This window comes from Trypanosoma theileri (genome assembly GCF_002087225.1).
Source record: "Trypanosoma theileri isolate Edinburgh chromosome Unknown TM35_Tth_3_V1, whole genome shotgun sequence".
Taxonomy (NCBI): Eukaryota; Euglenozoa; class Kinetoplastea; order Trypanosomatida; family Trypanosomatidae; genus Trypanosoma; species Trypanosoma theileri.
In genome coordinates this window covers 646,136-661,139 of record NW_021639845.1, presented here as the reverse complement: position 1 = coordinate 661,139, position 15,004 = coordinate 646,136, and the positions used below count along the sequence as shown (strand labels likewise).

Here is a 15,004-nt window from a genome sequence, read left to right as displayed (position 1 = left end):
GCCCGCCCGCCGGCGAAATCCCCCGACAAAGGGGAAAAGGAACCGAAGGAGGAAAAAAAAAAAAAAACCGGTCCGCGAGGGCCGCCGTCATTATCGGCCCCCCTGGGGTTTGCGGGGGTATTCGGGGAAATCGGGGGGGGCGCCTGGACCCCCGACCCCCACACGATGCCCCCCCAAAGCCCTCGCGAGGCAAACCGGCTGGGGATATCCCTCCCCCCGCCCGCCCCTCGTGCGGGTTTTTTTTTTTTTTTTTTTTTTTTTTTGTGGGGGCCCGGGAATTCCCGGACTCGTTTTGGACGCCCGGCCCCCCATGCGTTCTTCGAACCCTTTCCCGCCCCGAATCCTTCTTCCTGATGGAAGGAACTTTTTTCCTCGGCATTCCGAGCGTTCAGGCCTGTTTCCCGGCGGTTTCCGTTCGTGTCGCCGTTTGCTCCCTCGGGGTGTTTTCGGCGGGGCCCGCTCTTGATATTCGTTCCCCCTTGGGTCGATGAAATCTTTAAATAGAGTTATGGCGTTTTTTTTTTTTTGTTTTTTTCACGATCTGACATATCAGGTTTTTCTTGATCGATAAGAGTGAAATTTGTACAGTTCTCTGGAGCATAAAAAGAGGTTATCCTATTCATGTGTGTCGTGCTTTTTTTTTTTTTTTTTGGACTCTGTGTGGTAAGAACCTTCGCTCTGTTATTTTGCCTATTCTGGATTTTCTCTCTGTTTATAAGTCACCCTGGTTCAAATCACAACGAGTTTATTGTCAAGAGGAGAAAAATAAAAAGAGGTGGAGAGAAAAAAAAAAAAAAATAATAATAATAATAATAACAAAGATGTGAATGAAAGACTATTATGCGCTTCAAGTTGCTCTATATATTCATAGTATATAAACCATATTTCATAGCAGGGGTAAGTAATATAAATAAAAATATATATATATTTATAAAGGCAGACAAGGGAGTGAAAGAGACGTTAAGATTAATAGATTGTACTACCTCCAAATCACCATGAGGTTAAAGACCATCACAGTGACGAATACCTGAGGATTCCTCACGCACATTGCTGAGCAACTGCTTAGATGCGTCAAGTATTTTTCTGAATGCCTCTGATGTATCATGAATAACTTTATCAAGATCTGATTTCGCCGTCATTTTCCGTCGCAAACTTTCATCTATTGAGGTTAAACGAGCGTTTAAAGCCTTTATCTCGGTGAGTAATCGAGTTCGTTCTTCTTCTTCACGTCTAATGCTTTGATCAAGCTCTGCACGTCGTTCTTTCATTTCTTCAATAACAGAGACCAGTTCATTACTAGTGGCTTGCACATCAGAACCTAGGGAAGCCATTTGCTAACCTCCAAAAATAATAGAAAAATAGATCAACAACAAGGAAAAATACTAGAATGAAAAGTAACAAGAATGTCACCAGATATTCCGTATAGAGTTATACTTTAAGGTAATAAACTATTTGTTTTAATAATAGTCATAATAGTCATAATAATAATAATAATAATAATAATAATAATAATAATAATAATAATAATAATAATAACGATAAAAATAATTTTGGAAGAAGGTTCTCGGATAATGTTCTCTCAAACTTTCCCAATCTCTATTAACCAATAAAATAGAGTTAAGCCTAGAAGAAATCACCCTGAAACACCTCGTTATCAGGAGAAAGAGAGATTAAACTTATTGACAGCAGATTGGAATATTAATATACTGCTCAGTGGATAAGTAATCCGCGATTCGAAATACGTAATGGAGACTGAGACTCTAAACAACAGTGTGCGTGTGTGCGCTTGTGTTACATCGAACAAGTGATACATACAACTAGTACGCTAGAAAGGAAAACGAGAATTCCCCTTGAAGAAATCAATTCCAGATCATCTTAAAGGAAACTTTTTTCTTTGTTTCTATATTAAGAAATAGATACATAAACGTATCTGTTTTTATGTGCGTATATGTATAGAATGTAATTATTTACTCTTGCTTTAAACAAAGTAAGAAAACAGAAACAAACAAACAAAACAAAAAAAAAAAGAATTTCAGCCATATTCCAGAAACACAACTCTATTTACATGAATGGAGTTTCTTTGTGTAACAGATAAACATAGAAAAGGAAAAAAAAAAAAAAAAAAAAAAAATTACAACAAATAGAAGCACCAAGAGTGTAAACAAACGTCTTTTTTTTTTTTTTCACGAAACCACTTTTACTTCTTTCGCAATATAGTAGCAGTGGCGGCAGCAACTGTTACCTGTTGTGGTCGTGGTGCACCATTGGCTTTTATTGCAGCAGCCACTCGACGTAGAAGTTCTTGTTTGCTTCTAATATCTTCCACCGTCACACCACGTGTTTGAGAATCAAATTCACTTACACGGACATAATGCTCCGTTTGTGGCCGCTTGATCGGTACCTTTACACACCCCTTCGGCACAAAGGCGTACTTACTTGAAGCCTGTGAACGGGGATATGAAAGAGTACGATCAATGAAGAAATTCTTGTAGCCAAGCAAACCCAAAACCACTGCAATCTCCTCAAGTTGCGGGTTTTCAACGGATTGTGTCTTTGTGAGACGTCGTCCTTCGCTTGGAGTAAGATTAGCGTCTAGGTACTGCGGAAATATCGTTTGATACTCCAGTTTATTATACGACCGCGATGATGCCTGCATTGTTGCTGCAAAAAACAAACAGACTGAGAGAGATATAGATATATAGAGATAGACACACACACAGATAAAAAGGGAGTGCCTGCAATTGTGTGTTCATCAAAAACAAAAAAAAAGAAAAAAAAAGAATGGAGTGGAATAGAACAATCATAAACAATGAGTACAAAAACAACTAAAAAAAATATATATATGGTTAAAGGGAGATGGGAGAAGTAATTAGATAAATAGTAATAATAAAAAAAAGACACAAAGCACTATAGTAGTTTTGTGATCATCTGCGTTTGATACTAGGGAAAGCACCACAAACATACAGACAAACACACACACACACACACACACACACAGAAGGCCTACTCCATTGGGAACTAGGAACGGTTCACCACACTACTACTAGCCGTGCCCAAATTTTGAAGTCATTACATTTCTTCTCCTTTTGCTTCTTCTGTCATCAGTACAAGTACTGATATCACAAAAAAAACCATTTAATTCATTTTGTTTGTTTGTGTTAATCCTGTATTGTTTACGTCCGTTTGCTTAAATCACAATGCACACATACAGGCACTTATTTTTCGCTTTTTTTTTACTTCGTTCTGGGTTTACCCCTCAAAACTACCTTTTCTTTAAAGCGAAAAAACAGTCTTATTCCTCTTTTTTTTTTGTTTTTTACCCCCTTTCTCACGCTGACGTTTATTTTATTTTATTTTATTTTTTGAACAAATCACTTCTTTGTTTTAGCTTACGTAAATGATACGGGTTTGATTAGGGTATCCTTTTACCTTATGATCTGCGTGCACGACCACCATTACATCACCTGGGACGACGTAACCCTTTTTCTTTGCAAATTCCACACCGAGTTGAACACGGTTCTCTTTATCATCATCTGGACCATATCGTTCAGCATCATAAAAGACACTCTCAACAGATTGAGTAATATTCAATTGTCGACATGTTCGCATGCGAGTAGTAGCACAAATAATAGGGCAGTTTGGACGATACTTGCTTGCGAGTCGAGCGCTACGACCAGAATTACTCAAAACGAGTAAGGCCTTAGCTTCCACTTCATATACAGAATTTACAGCACTACTGCAAACTGCCTCTTCAGGAGACATTGGCAGTTTCTGCATGCTTTTGATGCTATTAAACATCACATATTGATTAGTAGCACTTTGTGCCACGACACAAATACGGGCCATGTACTGTACCACTTCATTAGGATAATGTCCTTTTGCCGTTTCACCAGAAAGCATCACACAATCGGCACCGTTAAAAACAGCATTGGCAACATCTGATACTTCTGCACGTGTTGGTCGAGGATTTGTCGTCATACTTTCCAACATTTGTGTGGCACAAATTACGGGTTTTCCCGCCACATTACACTTGCTTATTAAAGTCATTTGTGCCACCACAACTTTTTCTGCTGGAATTTCCACACCGAGATCACCACGGGCCACCATGATACCATCACTTGCATCAATAATAGCATCAATATTCTGAACACCTTGATGATTTTCAATTTTAGATATAATTAATGTCTCCTTACCCTGTTCACCAAGAGTTGCACGAACTTCCCGCACTTGTTCTGCTGTACGTATAAAAGAAGCAAATATCATATCAACACCTTGTTCCACGCCAAACTTAAGATCCTCACGATCTTTAGCTGATACTGCTGGAAGGTCGACTTCACATCCAGGCAAATTACAACCTTTACGATCTGTCAATCGGTGTCCATTATTCACATAACATTTCAAGGTACAATCATCTTCTTTACTTATTACCTTAAGATTTAAAACTCCATCATCAATGTAAATGGATCCACCCGGTCTGACAGTTGTAGCAAGACGAGGATAGTCAATGTAAAATTTTTCTTTTGTCCCAGTTTTTTCAAAGGCAGGATCTGTTGTTACCAAGACAGTGTCACCTGTCATCAATATAGCCTCACCCCCCACAAAAAGTCCAGTTCGAATTTCAGGTCCCTTTGTATCAAGTGCAATACCAATATGCATTCCAAGTTCTGCTGCCGCAGTGCGTACGTTGTTGATCGTTGTTTGATGGTATTCGTGGCTTCCATGGGAAAAATTCATTCGCGCCACAGACATACCACTTTTCATAAGACCCTTCAAAGCCTCAACACTTTGTGTGCTGGGACCAATCGTGCATACAATACGGTTCGCACGATAGTTAGGAAGTGGATCAAATATGGAAAGTCCGATGTTGTGCGCAAGCTGAGACATCCTTCTTAAGCCGGCAAGAAACCTTTGATTAAATATATAGACGTATGGTTATGTTTTCTTTTATTTTCTGTGTTTTTTGTATCGTTTACTTATTCCTTTTTCTTTTTTTTATTCCCTTTTTCAATCTCTTAATATTTTATATATTATTATTGGTGTACATGTAAAATAAATAAAAAGACGGGAATAGTTTTCTATAACATTGTTAAAAAATAAGATTGTAACTCAACCAATATATTTTTCTTTAATTATTTTTTTGCCATTTTACAGAATATGGGAAGAATCAATGCAGTTTTGTTTCGATTTCTCTCTTTTTTTTTGGTGAAAAGTTTCTTGTTTTTTTTTTTTTTTTTTTTTTTTTTAATCTTTCGTTTTCCCTCCTCCGTAATACTCGCCCAAAACCTTTATATTATAGAGGTGGTTTTACTTAACAGCAACATTCCTCTCTTTTTTTTTTTTTGTTTACTTCATTGGCTAGAGAGGTTGTAATTTGCCTTCTTTAATAATCTCCCCTATCGTTTTTTTTTTTTTCCTTCTCTTCAGTTCTTACTCTCTCATTCAGATGTTTTGTAATGCACAGAAACCAAAAACCAAAAAAAAAAAAACAAAACAAATGGCAAGAAAGACAGTGTAATAGATGCAATTCAAAGTCTTTTTTTTTTTTTTCTTCACGTTTCACTAGTCAGTGTACTCTTCTCGAGTTGGGGCTCATTTTAGACGTGAACAGCATCACATATATAGATATACATATATATATATATATATATATATATATATATATTTTTTTAAAATCCTTACTATTATTCCTTGTCCTCTCCTTGTTCCTCATCACCCTGGTTTTGTTCTTCTTTTTGTTCTTGTTCCACATTCTCTTCTTCTTCCTCCTCCTCGTCGTCATCACTGGAAAGCTCCAGTTCACCTGTCTTTTTGTGGCTTTCATACTCCACTTGCTTGGCGCGAATTCTCTCCACAGAAGCATCAATGGCAGCTAACGCCAAAGGTGGCTCCTCATTAATGAGTTGAAACAGGCGAATCTTATCTTCGCTATGTTGGAGTACACGATTTTTCGCAGTACCTGCTTTTGGTTTTTGCTGCTGTTGTTGTTGTTTGTTTTTCTTACCAAGAGCACCACCCTTATTTGCATCTGTCCGTTTTTTACCATCATTAAGTAGAACAGCACCTTCGGGAAGGAACTTGGTAGGATCAAATGTTGCAGCCGCTTCTTGCCTGGCAAGTTCTTCCTCTTCACGCTGCACCATCGCCTTCTTATCTCGCAGATATCGAACCAACGTACTGCATGCATCCGCCTCCGCCTCATAAGGGTTCTGACGACGCAAGGCGCGGGCTCTTTTCTCTTCCATCTTGGCAGCATTTTTATACTCCAAATAACGTCGTTGACGCTCTTTTCGTTCTGCCTCTACTTTGGCAGCATATTTGGCCCGTGCTTCTTCCCGCCATGCATTCCAAGCTTCCACAGCTTTGTTATGTTCCTCACGTAAAGTGTTCATCTCATCGCTCAGACTCTTAATTTTGGCGCTAATCTCATCACACTTTTTATACACTTCCTGACGATTAACACCGGTCTTACGTAACTCTTGTTCCTTCTGTTGTTTCGTCATGCGTTGCTCATTATACTCAGACTTGAGATTACGTACACGCTCATTGATTTCTTGCCACTCACGTTGCAGTAACGCTTCACGGTGTTTAGCCTCAGTAATAGCTTCTGTAAGTGGCTGCATCTCCAGAAGGAAGCGTTTCGCTTCCTCAAGTTTACTCAACTGACGTACAGTGCGTTTCTCAGCGGCCAAGCCACCACCACTCGTTTCCATCTTACGTGTAAGATATGCAATTGCCTCGTCAATCTCTTTAAGAGTCTTGAACCCACCCAGACCATCTGAGAGTTCATGCAGCTTATTGAGCCGTTCATCATGTATTTTCTGAATCTTCTGAATCTCTTCATTCTTCTTAAACCGCATCTCCTGCTCTGCCTTACGCTGTGTATCAATCTCACCCATACGCTGCCGCAACTCGCTGAGTTCCGCCTCCACTGCCTCCTGACCTTCACGCGGTCCGAGCGACGCCCGCAGTGTCTTCACCTCCGCAAGGAGCGCCCGCCTCTCCTCCACGAGGCGGTTCATTTTAGCGCGAAACGCCGCGCCATTCGGCTCCGGTGGGCCACCGGGGATTGACATCCATCCGGGCATTTGTTTTTTCGCCGTAGGGGCTGCTGCTGCTGCTGGGGGTGGCGTGGCACTCATTAGTCTTTCGAAAGGTTATATATGAGTGGATAAATTTCTTACTTGGTTTCCTTCTTCTTATTTTTTTTGTTTGTTTTGGCTCTTGAACTTGTATATTTTTGAGTCTCCTCTCAATACGGGATGTGGTTCAGTTCGCTTTTTTTTTTATTGTTTTTCTTTGCTTTTTTTTTCTCTTCTTGTTGAGGGGTTCTTGTGTGCTTGGTTCCACCTTCCAAACGTCACTACGTCCTCCTTTGTGGTAAGGAAGTGTACAAGGAGAAGAGAGAAGAAAGGAGTAATAATGATAAGACAACACGACGTGCTTGTAAAAAGAATAAAAATAATAACAACAACAGAAATGCAGAAAAAAGGGTTAAGAAGAAGTATAGGAAGAAGGGAAAAAAGAAAAAAAAAAAAAAAAGACTATCGTAATATTTTAGGTTGAGTAAAACTGATTATAGGGTCTACTCCCAGATATTCATATTAATGTTCGGTTTTTTTTTTTTTTTCTTTTTCAATTATTACGAATAAGAATAATCTTAGCTTCACTTCTACAATAAACAAGAACATAAGAACAAAAAGAAAACCCTGTATTTAACCTCCACGATTTGGAACCCCATCGTGTATAAAAAAAAATAAATTGTATTTTCCCAGACACTTATTTAAAAACATGCTAAGAACTGACGAAATGGAGGTGCTGAGAAGCACTTTTAGCCCGCCTCCCGCTCGGGGCGGTGTGGGTTTGGTTGTTGGATGGGCTTTTCAGAAACTTACGAACGCCAGGCTGCAAAAGAATGGAAAGAAAACTCTTTTTCCTAAATATTGATACCCCCAGTACAGGATTTGTTAACTAAAAAGACAGGTAAAACTCAATTATTCTTTTCGCAGGCTAACAGAAAAAAAAAAAAAAACAACAAACAAACAAAAAAAGCTTTTTACTACACTCGAATATACTATGCACGAGAGTATTCTCTTGATAATACCAATTGTTGATCATCAGCGGTCATTATCTGCGACCGTTAAAATTTTCGTATAATCACGTAAACAACGATGATTATTCATTAGATTTATAATCATACATCACTATGAAGGAAAGAAAGAAAAAAGCATTGAACTTTTCCCTTCTTTCCTCTTCCTTATCATTTGATCAAGAGAAGGTATTAGTCAAACTTAACAGACGCAAAAATGACATTTACGAACTTCCACGCCGAGAGAAAACCAATGGCCCCACTACAGAGTACATAAAAAAGAGTCAGTAAACCCATATAAATAGTGAAAAGAACGGTTGCTGCCACTGTAGTCATCTTTACAACAGCAAAGTAGAAGAAAATGACAAATAAAATGAGATGAAGTCCACATGAAGACGGTGCAGCAAAGCTCAACCACCACCAATGGTAATCTTCTGCGCATAGACGATAGTACACCACACAAATAGAAGTAAGACCACAAGTTAGTGACCATAGAAGAAATACCAGCATGAGGAATCCAAAGAAATTATAAGAATACCCCTCAAATAGAGATATGAATAAGAGGCGCAATTCAAATAGTACCACTCCAACTGGAGCTAACCCTGACAAAAACAATATATACCTCGTTTGCAAAAAAACAGGCATAAGGGATGTATTTATGCGGCGTGGTATAGGGTTCACTGATCTCGGTAATGTAGAGACAGGAATCAAGAAACCAAATTTAGCCCCAATAAAAGCTAAAGGGACAAATACACAAATCCACAAAATTGATAAAAATATAAAAAATACAAATGAGACTGCACCAGTACTACGTGCTAATCGAAGCACAATATTACTTAATAAAAACGTGATAAATACGACACCTGGAAGTCCACATACATATTTTATTATTGTTAACCAACGTTGTGGCAAATGAAGTGATTTAGATAACCATACAGTAAAAATACCGCAAGGTAGTGATGATAAAAGAAATTGAATAAGTATGATCATGATTATGCTTTGCCTATTTGAAGAAAATTCATATTGAATCCAAGTGCCTAAAATGAATATAGCTGTTAAGAAAAAAACATGAATACCAGATACTACAAGTACAACAAGATCATCAGCACGTTTCGGAAGACGAAAAACATCACCACTTACTGCCTTCCAACCATGATCCTCAAGAATGGAATCAAAATTGTCTTCCTTTGATTTTTCCAAAAGAGAATTATAAAGAGCGAAATCCCGGCGGAGAGCACGAATGACAATAAAAACAACAACGGAAGTCATGCTGAGTACTATAAGTAAGGAGTATATAATAAAAAAATAATGAATACCAGATTTCTGTTTGTTTTTCTTATTATTAAAATACTTCTCCCAGTTTGTACCCCACTGAAGGTCTGGTTGTTCGTGCCACTCCACTGTATATGTCCATGCAATACTTCGATTAGTCAATGAATTATTAAGAACTAATGGAGGATATTTACCATTTTTAATATCCATAATATTGAGACTACTATTCTCAAAGAGGATTCTCTCTTCGTTATTATTATTTACTCCTGGGCAAGCAGAAGGTCGACCATCCTTGACATCACGCCAATCCACAGAGAAACCTTGCACAGTTACATCAACTATAGTATAGAAGGCGGTATCTTCAGTATTTTTAGTATAACGATCATCATCATCATCATCATCATCATCACCATCACCATAAAAATCATTATCATCCATGGGAATATCAGCTTTTAAATTATCATTTGTTATTATTGTATCTCCTACTAAATTATTTTCTTTATTTTTTTTTACTTTTTGACGTGCATTTCGTTTACGGAGCATCTGAACCTTAGTTCCATCAGGAGCAGTACCCTCTTCATAGTTCATAGCCTCAGTGGGAGTGAGAGTATGATAATAAATAACAAAGTGTAGATGATTATTAAGATGCACAGGACCACCTGTACATTTGGAGGAAACACCCAAGTAAAATCCTTGCTGTGGTCCAGCTAAATTCTTTTTTCGTTTGTAAGAGCCTTTTTTACACCCACCTTGAAATAACTCTGCAGCATCACTGTAAACTGGAATATCATCAAGCATTATCTGTGCACGATAGTTTTTCTCAATTAACTTTTGCATCCACTTCACTTGAGCGGCAGTCAAACGTGTTTGGTCCTCACATTCTACAGAATCACAGGTTTCCAGAAGCATGTAGAATGTATAAGAAGACCACTGTGGACGTGCACCACTCAGTAGCGCACCAAGTCCCAAGTTCTGCCTTAAACCCAATTCATGTTTATCAATAGGAGGACAAAACGGTGTGCGTGGCTCGTAATAAGGGTATGGTAATTCATTGGTTAAAGAATAGAGTTTGTTAACTTCCAATCGAACCTCATCTCCAAAACGACGTGCGGTGGGAGCAAGTCCTGGAACATATAGAAGGCCACTAACACAAATTCCCGGAGATATACAGAGAATAAAGACAAGTAAAAGCAGAATTCTCCTCATTTGGATTGGCAAAAAGGGTGAAGTGCTATCAAAAAAAAAAAAAAGGGAGTTAGACCAGCGTATAAAAGATCACAACGTCTCTTCGCCTAAATTTATATGGATGGGTTTCCTACTTTTTTTTTTGCCCAGTGAGAAACCCACTTTCCCTTCTTTGACTATTCGCCGGTCCCCCCTTTTTTTTTCTTCTTTTTTTTTTTTTTGGTACTCTGGCAAGTCACCTTCTTTCAAATCGTAAAATATACAAAGGTACAGAATCAAACTAATGTAGCCACTTCTTTCAATATTATTTTGATCAACAACCCTTTTCCTCAAGTAGAAAACCCTTCCTACTTGTCTTTTTTTTTTCTTTAAGGTGGAAGAGAGACTCCTAAAAGAATTCTAGTAGAAAAAAAAAAAGAAAAAAAAAAAAAAAAAACATAAAATACAGTATGATATTAAGAAAGAAAAGAGAAAAAACAAAACAACAAAACATGGCATTTTTTTTTATCTTTTCCTTTCTCGCCATTTCTGTTCGCAAGACATTTTTTTTTTTTTTTTTTTTTAGGGGTCTCATGGAAGGAGGAAGCGGTTGCTTTTTTTTTTTTATCGTGAAAGTCGATATAGAGCGGAAGAACAAGATAGATATTACTGAGAGGGCAACAGAGCGCACAGATACACAGAAGCACATGTACAACATCTAGAAACAAAATACCCCTATTATTAAGGCATCTTTCTAACTCTTCCTTTCATAATTTCTTCCATCTTTTTTTTCTTTCCTTCTCTTTCTCACTCTCAATTGCCTTCATCCCTTCTCTACAAAAACGTTACACTTCTATTAAAAGAAGAGAGTAACTGACATGCGATTCCATTTCATTCACTAATTGTTATCGCTGCTGTCGTTTCAAGACCTTTTTTTTTTCGTTCTTTGTTTTTTTTTCTTTTTTTTTTCTTCTTCTGCTCTTCTCACCCTAGGATTTCCATTTCAATTTTCTCAGGTACTGAATGCTATTATTTGGTTCCTTGATACTCGCTGAGAGGAGTTTTTAGCCACGGTTGTGTGAATTCAGCCGCTTCACGAAGAATGAACACCTCTGAGTTACCTGTTGTAACCACCAACATCTCTCCTGTTGGGGACCATGAGAGACGCCAAACAGGTTCATTAAAAAGCACCACACTGCGTTCCCACGTACTACCACTTTCTTTTATCTGCTGCTGCCCATTTGCAGATCCACCTTGCTGCCGCTCTTGAATGGCAGCCCCAACTTGTTCCCATGGTTTGCGATGAATAATGACACTTTTATCTTGACCACAGGAGGCTACAACGGCATGACGTGTTGCGGCGCAAAGAGGGGCGAAGGCGACATCACGAACCCAGTCCGTATGTCCATCAAGCAACTCGAGGAGTTCAAACGTCTGCGACATCGGATCCCCCTCACGCGAGCACCACAAACGGACTTGTGAGTCACAACCACCAGATGCCAATAAAATAACATCAGCCTGGGGTGACCAGATTGGGGCAAAGGAGACACACGTCGCTCCCATCGCATGGGCAATATTATTACTATTATTGCTGAGTTTCACACTCTCACGCCAGACTCCACCTTGATAAACCGTAACTGCCACTGTACCATCACTGCTGGCAGTTGCCACCATTGGACTCTCGGGTGCCCATTGGACAGCGTTTACACTGCCGTGGTGACAATCGATAACGTGAACAGGTCGCCATTGTTGTGAACCTTGAGGTACTTCTTTCCATATGATCGCTCTGTGATCATATCCAGCTGATGCCAATGCAAGACCAAAACGTGGATGGGCCCAGCTTACCATCCATACAGGACCCTCATGACCAGTAAGAGTGGAAATTCGCTGAAGTTGACCATTACGAACTTGGTGAATTCCTATAGTGCGATCTGAACTGGCTGTTGCAAGTAACTGTCCGTAATAATCAAACTGTGTGTCATGGACTACATCTTGGTGTTCTTGTGGCTGTTGTACATTTTCTTGAGGAACTTGGTTACTCAAGGGTCGCTGAGGTTGAGGTTGTTGTTGTTGTTGTTGTTGTTGATGTGGCGGTGGTGGTTGTTGTTGTTGATAACCACCCATTGGTTGTTGGGGAAAACGAGGCTGCGGTGAGCGAAGCATTTTCTCTGCAGTAGTGTTTTCTAGTTAATATTACCTACAACAAAAGCTCCTCTTATTAATACCTTTTTTTTTTCCCTCACCACAGAAGTTATATAGGGATAAGAAGAAAAAAAAATCTTGGGGTGCTTACTAGCCACAGAGAAAAGAAAAGACAAAAAAAAAAAAAGAGAAACACATGAGCCAAGAGAAAATAGAAAAAAAAAAAAAAAAAAAAAAAAAAAAAAAAAAAAAAAAAAAAAAAAAAAAAAAAAAAAACAGCGCATACACCCAATGTAATAGCAAGCGTTTCCTCTCCTCATTTCCTCCCATCTCTTTTTCTTTACTCTTTCATTTATTTTAAACGCTCTTCAATTTCCTTCTTACTTTTCATTGGAAGGTAGAGTATTATCACCCGATTTATCTCATTCCATGCAAAAGAAGACACGGAGCACCACAGAAAATCTCATATATACAGACACAGACATCCACAAGAACAACAACAACAATAATAAAGAAAAGAAAAAAAGGAAAGAAAAAAAAAAGAGAGTCAACGCGCCGTTATTGCCAGAATCAATCTTCATTGTTTTTTTTTTTTTCTTTTCGTATTAATTCATTCACTTCTCATAATTCAACGCATTCGCTTGCCAATCGCCATCACACTTTCCAACGCGGCACTCTTAGCTCTGGCATTTATTCCATCATGGAACTTATCCATTGCCTCATCATCGCAATCCCATTCTTCCTGTAGAGCCTCATCACTCACCCACGGAGTGGAAGGATTTGGGTTAGATCCACCATCAGGTGCGTCGCGCTCCACCATTGCAAACTGTCGCAAAAGAGCCAATTCATAGAGTGCTAAGTGTGTGTGTGTTAATTTCCATTCCTCACGTTCTAACACTGCCTGTGCAACTTTCAATCCACATGACACAAGCGTGTGACGCTCGTTTTCTTCAGCCTCTAAAAAATCTTCATTAAGTGAAGATGGTTTTTCATTGATACAACGCTTACGCTTTCTACCTGTTACTTCCGTTCCTTCATCCTCATTTACTTCATCATCTTCAGGTGCTTTTTTAATTATATTACCTTCATAACTTTGTGGAACACGCCGTTGTAATACTGCTATTGACCAGTCCCTATAATTAAATGGAAGTGGACAATATTGCAGAACATCAGCATGACAAAGTGAAGATTGATTATCCTCTCGGACGTTCATGTGTAATGATGGAATACATGGTACATTACCACCTAAGGCTTCCCTTTTACCAAGCCAATATTGTCGTACTTCCTCTACTATTGCGGGATCTGCTCCAATTGCGACGACACCGTCGAAACTAGAGACAGGTTGTCGTTGTACAGGAATTTCAGGATTACTATAGGATCCCACTTCAAAGGCTGTAATAAGGTCTTCAAAAAGTGAAATAGAAATATCATTTCGTGAAAAAGATGGCACAGATGAAGGAGTTGTACTTGTTGAATCAATACTCCCCGTTTTTCCTTTCGTTACTCCTGTCACTGTAGCCGTTGCCGTTGTTGTTGATGTTGTCACTGATCGTTGTACAAGCCATTGACGATCATACTGATCTGCAATATACTGCACTGCTATACGTCGTCGAGTGTCTGGCACAGATCCAATCAAATGATGCTCTGGCAACTCAAACGTATCAACATCCTCCAATGTGGTGGCCCACTCTGGGCGTGGACGAATCTCTGGCCGTGCGATAGCGGCTGGAGCGGTGCTATTAGAGCCTCCACAGGCGAGAGTGCCGATGGGGGTGGTGGTGGATGTACACGCGGAGAATGTTTGGCTGGCGGTGGGGGATGACGGGGCGTCGCCGGCGATGGCGTTCAGTCCGCCTGCGTGGAGGAGGGCGTTGTGTTTGGCGAACTCGTGCTGCTGCGCTGCCACCCGGTGGAGGGCGAGTTCCTGCGATGGGAGGAGTTTGGGGTGAATCATCGCCCGCAGAGATTAGTAGTTAGTGTGTGGGGTGGCTCGTCTACACTCCAGGGAAAGAAGAACACACCACTGACACAGAGAATGAATGAAAAGAAAGAAAGAATTAATCACCTTCTTTTTTTTTCTTTTTATTTTATTTTTTATTTTTTTAGTTTCCCTCCCCTTGCGTGTTCGTGTTGGTATGCGCTCTTGTTTTTACTGCCAGCCCAAAACACGGCAGTCCTTTAAACCCGATACAACACAAAGGGCAAAAGGTGTCTCAGAAAGGGAGAGCCTTACACTCCAAGACACTTTAGAAAAAAAAAGAAAAAAGTAAGAAAAAACAAATGAAAGAGAAAGAGTGAGAAAAAAACATATATATATATATATATATATATATATATATA

The 15,004-nt window shown here is 39.2% G+C and overlaps 7 protein-coding genes across 7 annotated transcripts; all 7 read right to left on the bottom strand.

Moving 5' to 3' along the window:
* Positions 1-1,001: 1,001 nt before the first annotated feature.
* Positions 1,002-1,331, bottom strand: TM35_000033440 (sporangia induced deflagellation-inducible protein; the record flags this gene model as incomplete). Its single annotated transcript, XM_029022111.1, has 1 exon — positions 1,002-1,331. One exon carries the CDS (start codon positions 1,329-1,331, stop codon positions 1,002-1,004), a length of 330 nt encoding a protein of 109 aa, XP_028886657.1.
* Positions 1,332-2,197: 866 nt separating this feature from the next.
* Positions 2,198-2,656, bottom strand: TM35_000033430 (signal recognition particle subunit SRP19; the record flags this gene model as incomplete). The annotated part of the gene is made up of 1 exon (XM_029022110.1): positions 2,198-2,656. One exon carries the CDS (start codon positions 2,654-2,656, stop codon positions 2,198-2,200), a length of 459 nt encoding a protein of 152 aa, XP_028886656.1.
* A 728-nt stretch (positions 2,657-3,384) lies between these two features.
* TM35_000033420 (pyruvate kinase 2) lies at positions 3,385-4,884 on the bottom strand (the record flags this gene model as incomplete). The annotated part of the gene is made up of 1 exon (XM_029022109.1): positions 3,385-4,884. The coding sequence occupies one exon, from the start codon at positions 4,882-4,884 to the stop codon at positions 3,385-3,387; it is 1,500 nt and encodes a 499-aa protein (XP_028886655.1).
* A 797-nt stretch (positions 4,885-5,681) lies between these two features.
* On the bottom strand, positions 5,682-7,139 carry TM35_000033410 (lipoprotein, type 6; the record flags this gene model as incomplete). The annotated part of the gene is made up of 1 exon (XM_029022108.1): positions 5,682-7,139. One exon carries the CDS (start codon positions 7,137-7,139, stop codon positions 5,682-5,684), a length of 1,458 nt encoding a protein of 485 aa, XP_028886654.1.
* Positions 7,140-8,278: 1,139 nt separating this feature from the next.
* TM35_000033400 (endosomal integral membrane protein) lies at positions 8,279-10,564 on the bottom strand (the record flags this gene model as incomplete). Its single annotated transcript, XM_029022107.1, has 1 exon — positions 8,279-10,564. One exon carries the CDS (start codon positions 10,562-10,564, stop codon positions 8,279-8,281), a length of 2,286 nt encoding a protein of 761 aa, XP_028886653.1.
* A 987-nt stretch (positions 10,565-11,551) lies between these two features.
* On the bottom strand, positions 11,552-12,685 carry TM35_000033390 (putative protein transport protein Sec13; the record flags this gene model as incomplete). Its single annotated transcript, XM_029022106.1, has 1 exon — positions 11,552-12,685. The coding sequence occupies one exon, from the start codon at positions 12,683-12,685 to the stop codon at positions 11,552-11,554; it is 1,134 nt and encodes a 377-aa protein (XP_028886652.1).
* Positions 12,686-13,292: 607 nt separating this feature from the next.
* On the bottom strand, positions 13,293-14,618 carry TM35_000033380 (uncharacterized protein; the record flags this gene model as incomplete). Its single annotated transcript, XM_029022105.1, has 1 exon — positions 13,293-14,618. The coding sequence occupies one exon, from the start codon at positions 14,616-14,618 to the stop codon at positions 13,293-13,295; it is 1,326 nt and encodes a 441-aa protein (XP_028886651.1).
* Positions 14,619-15,004: the final 386 nt, after the last annotated feature.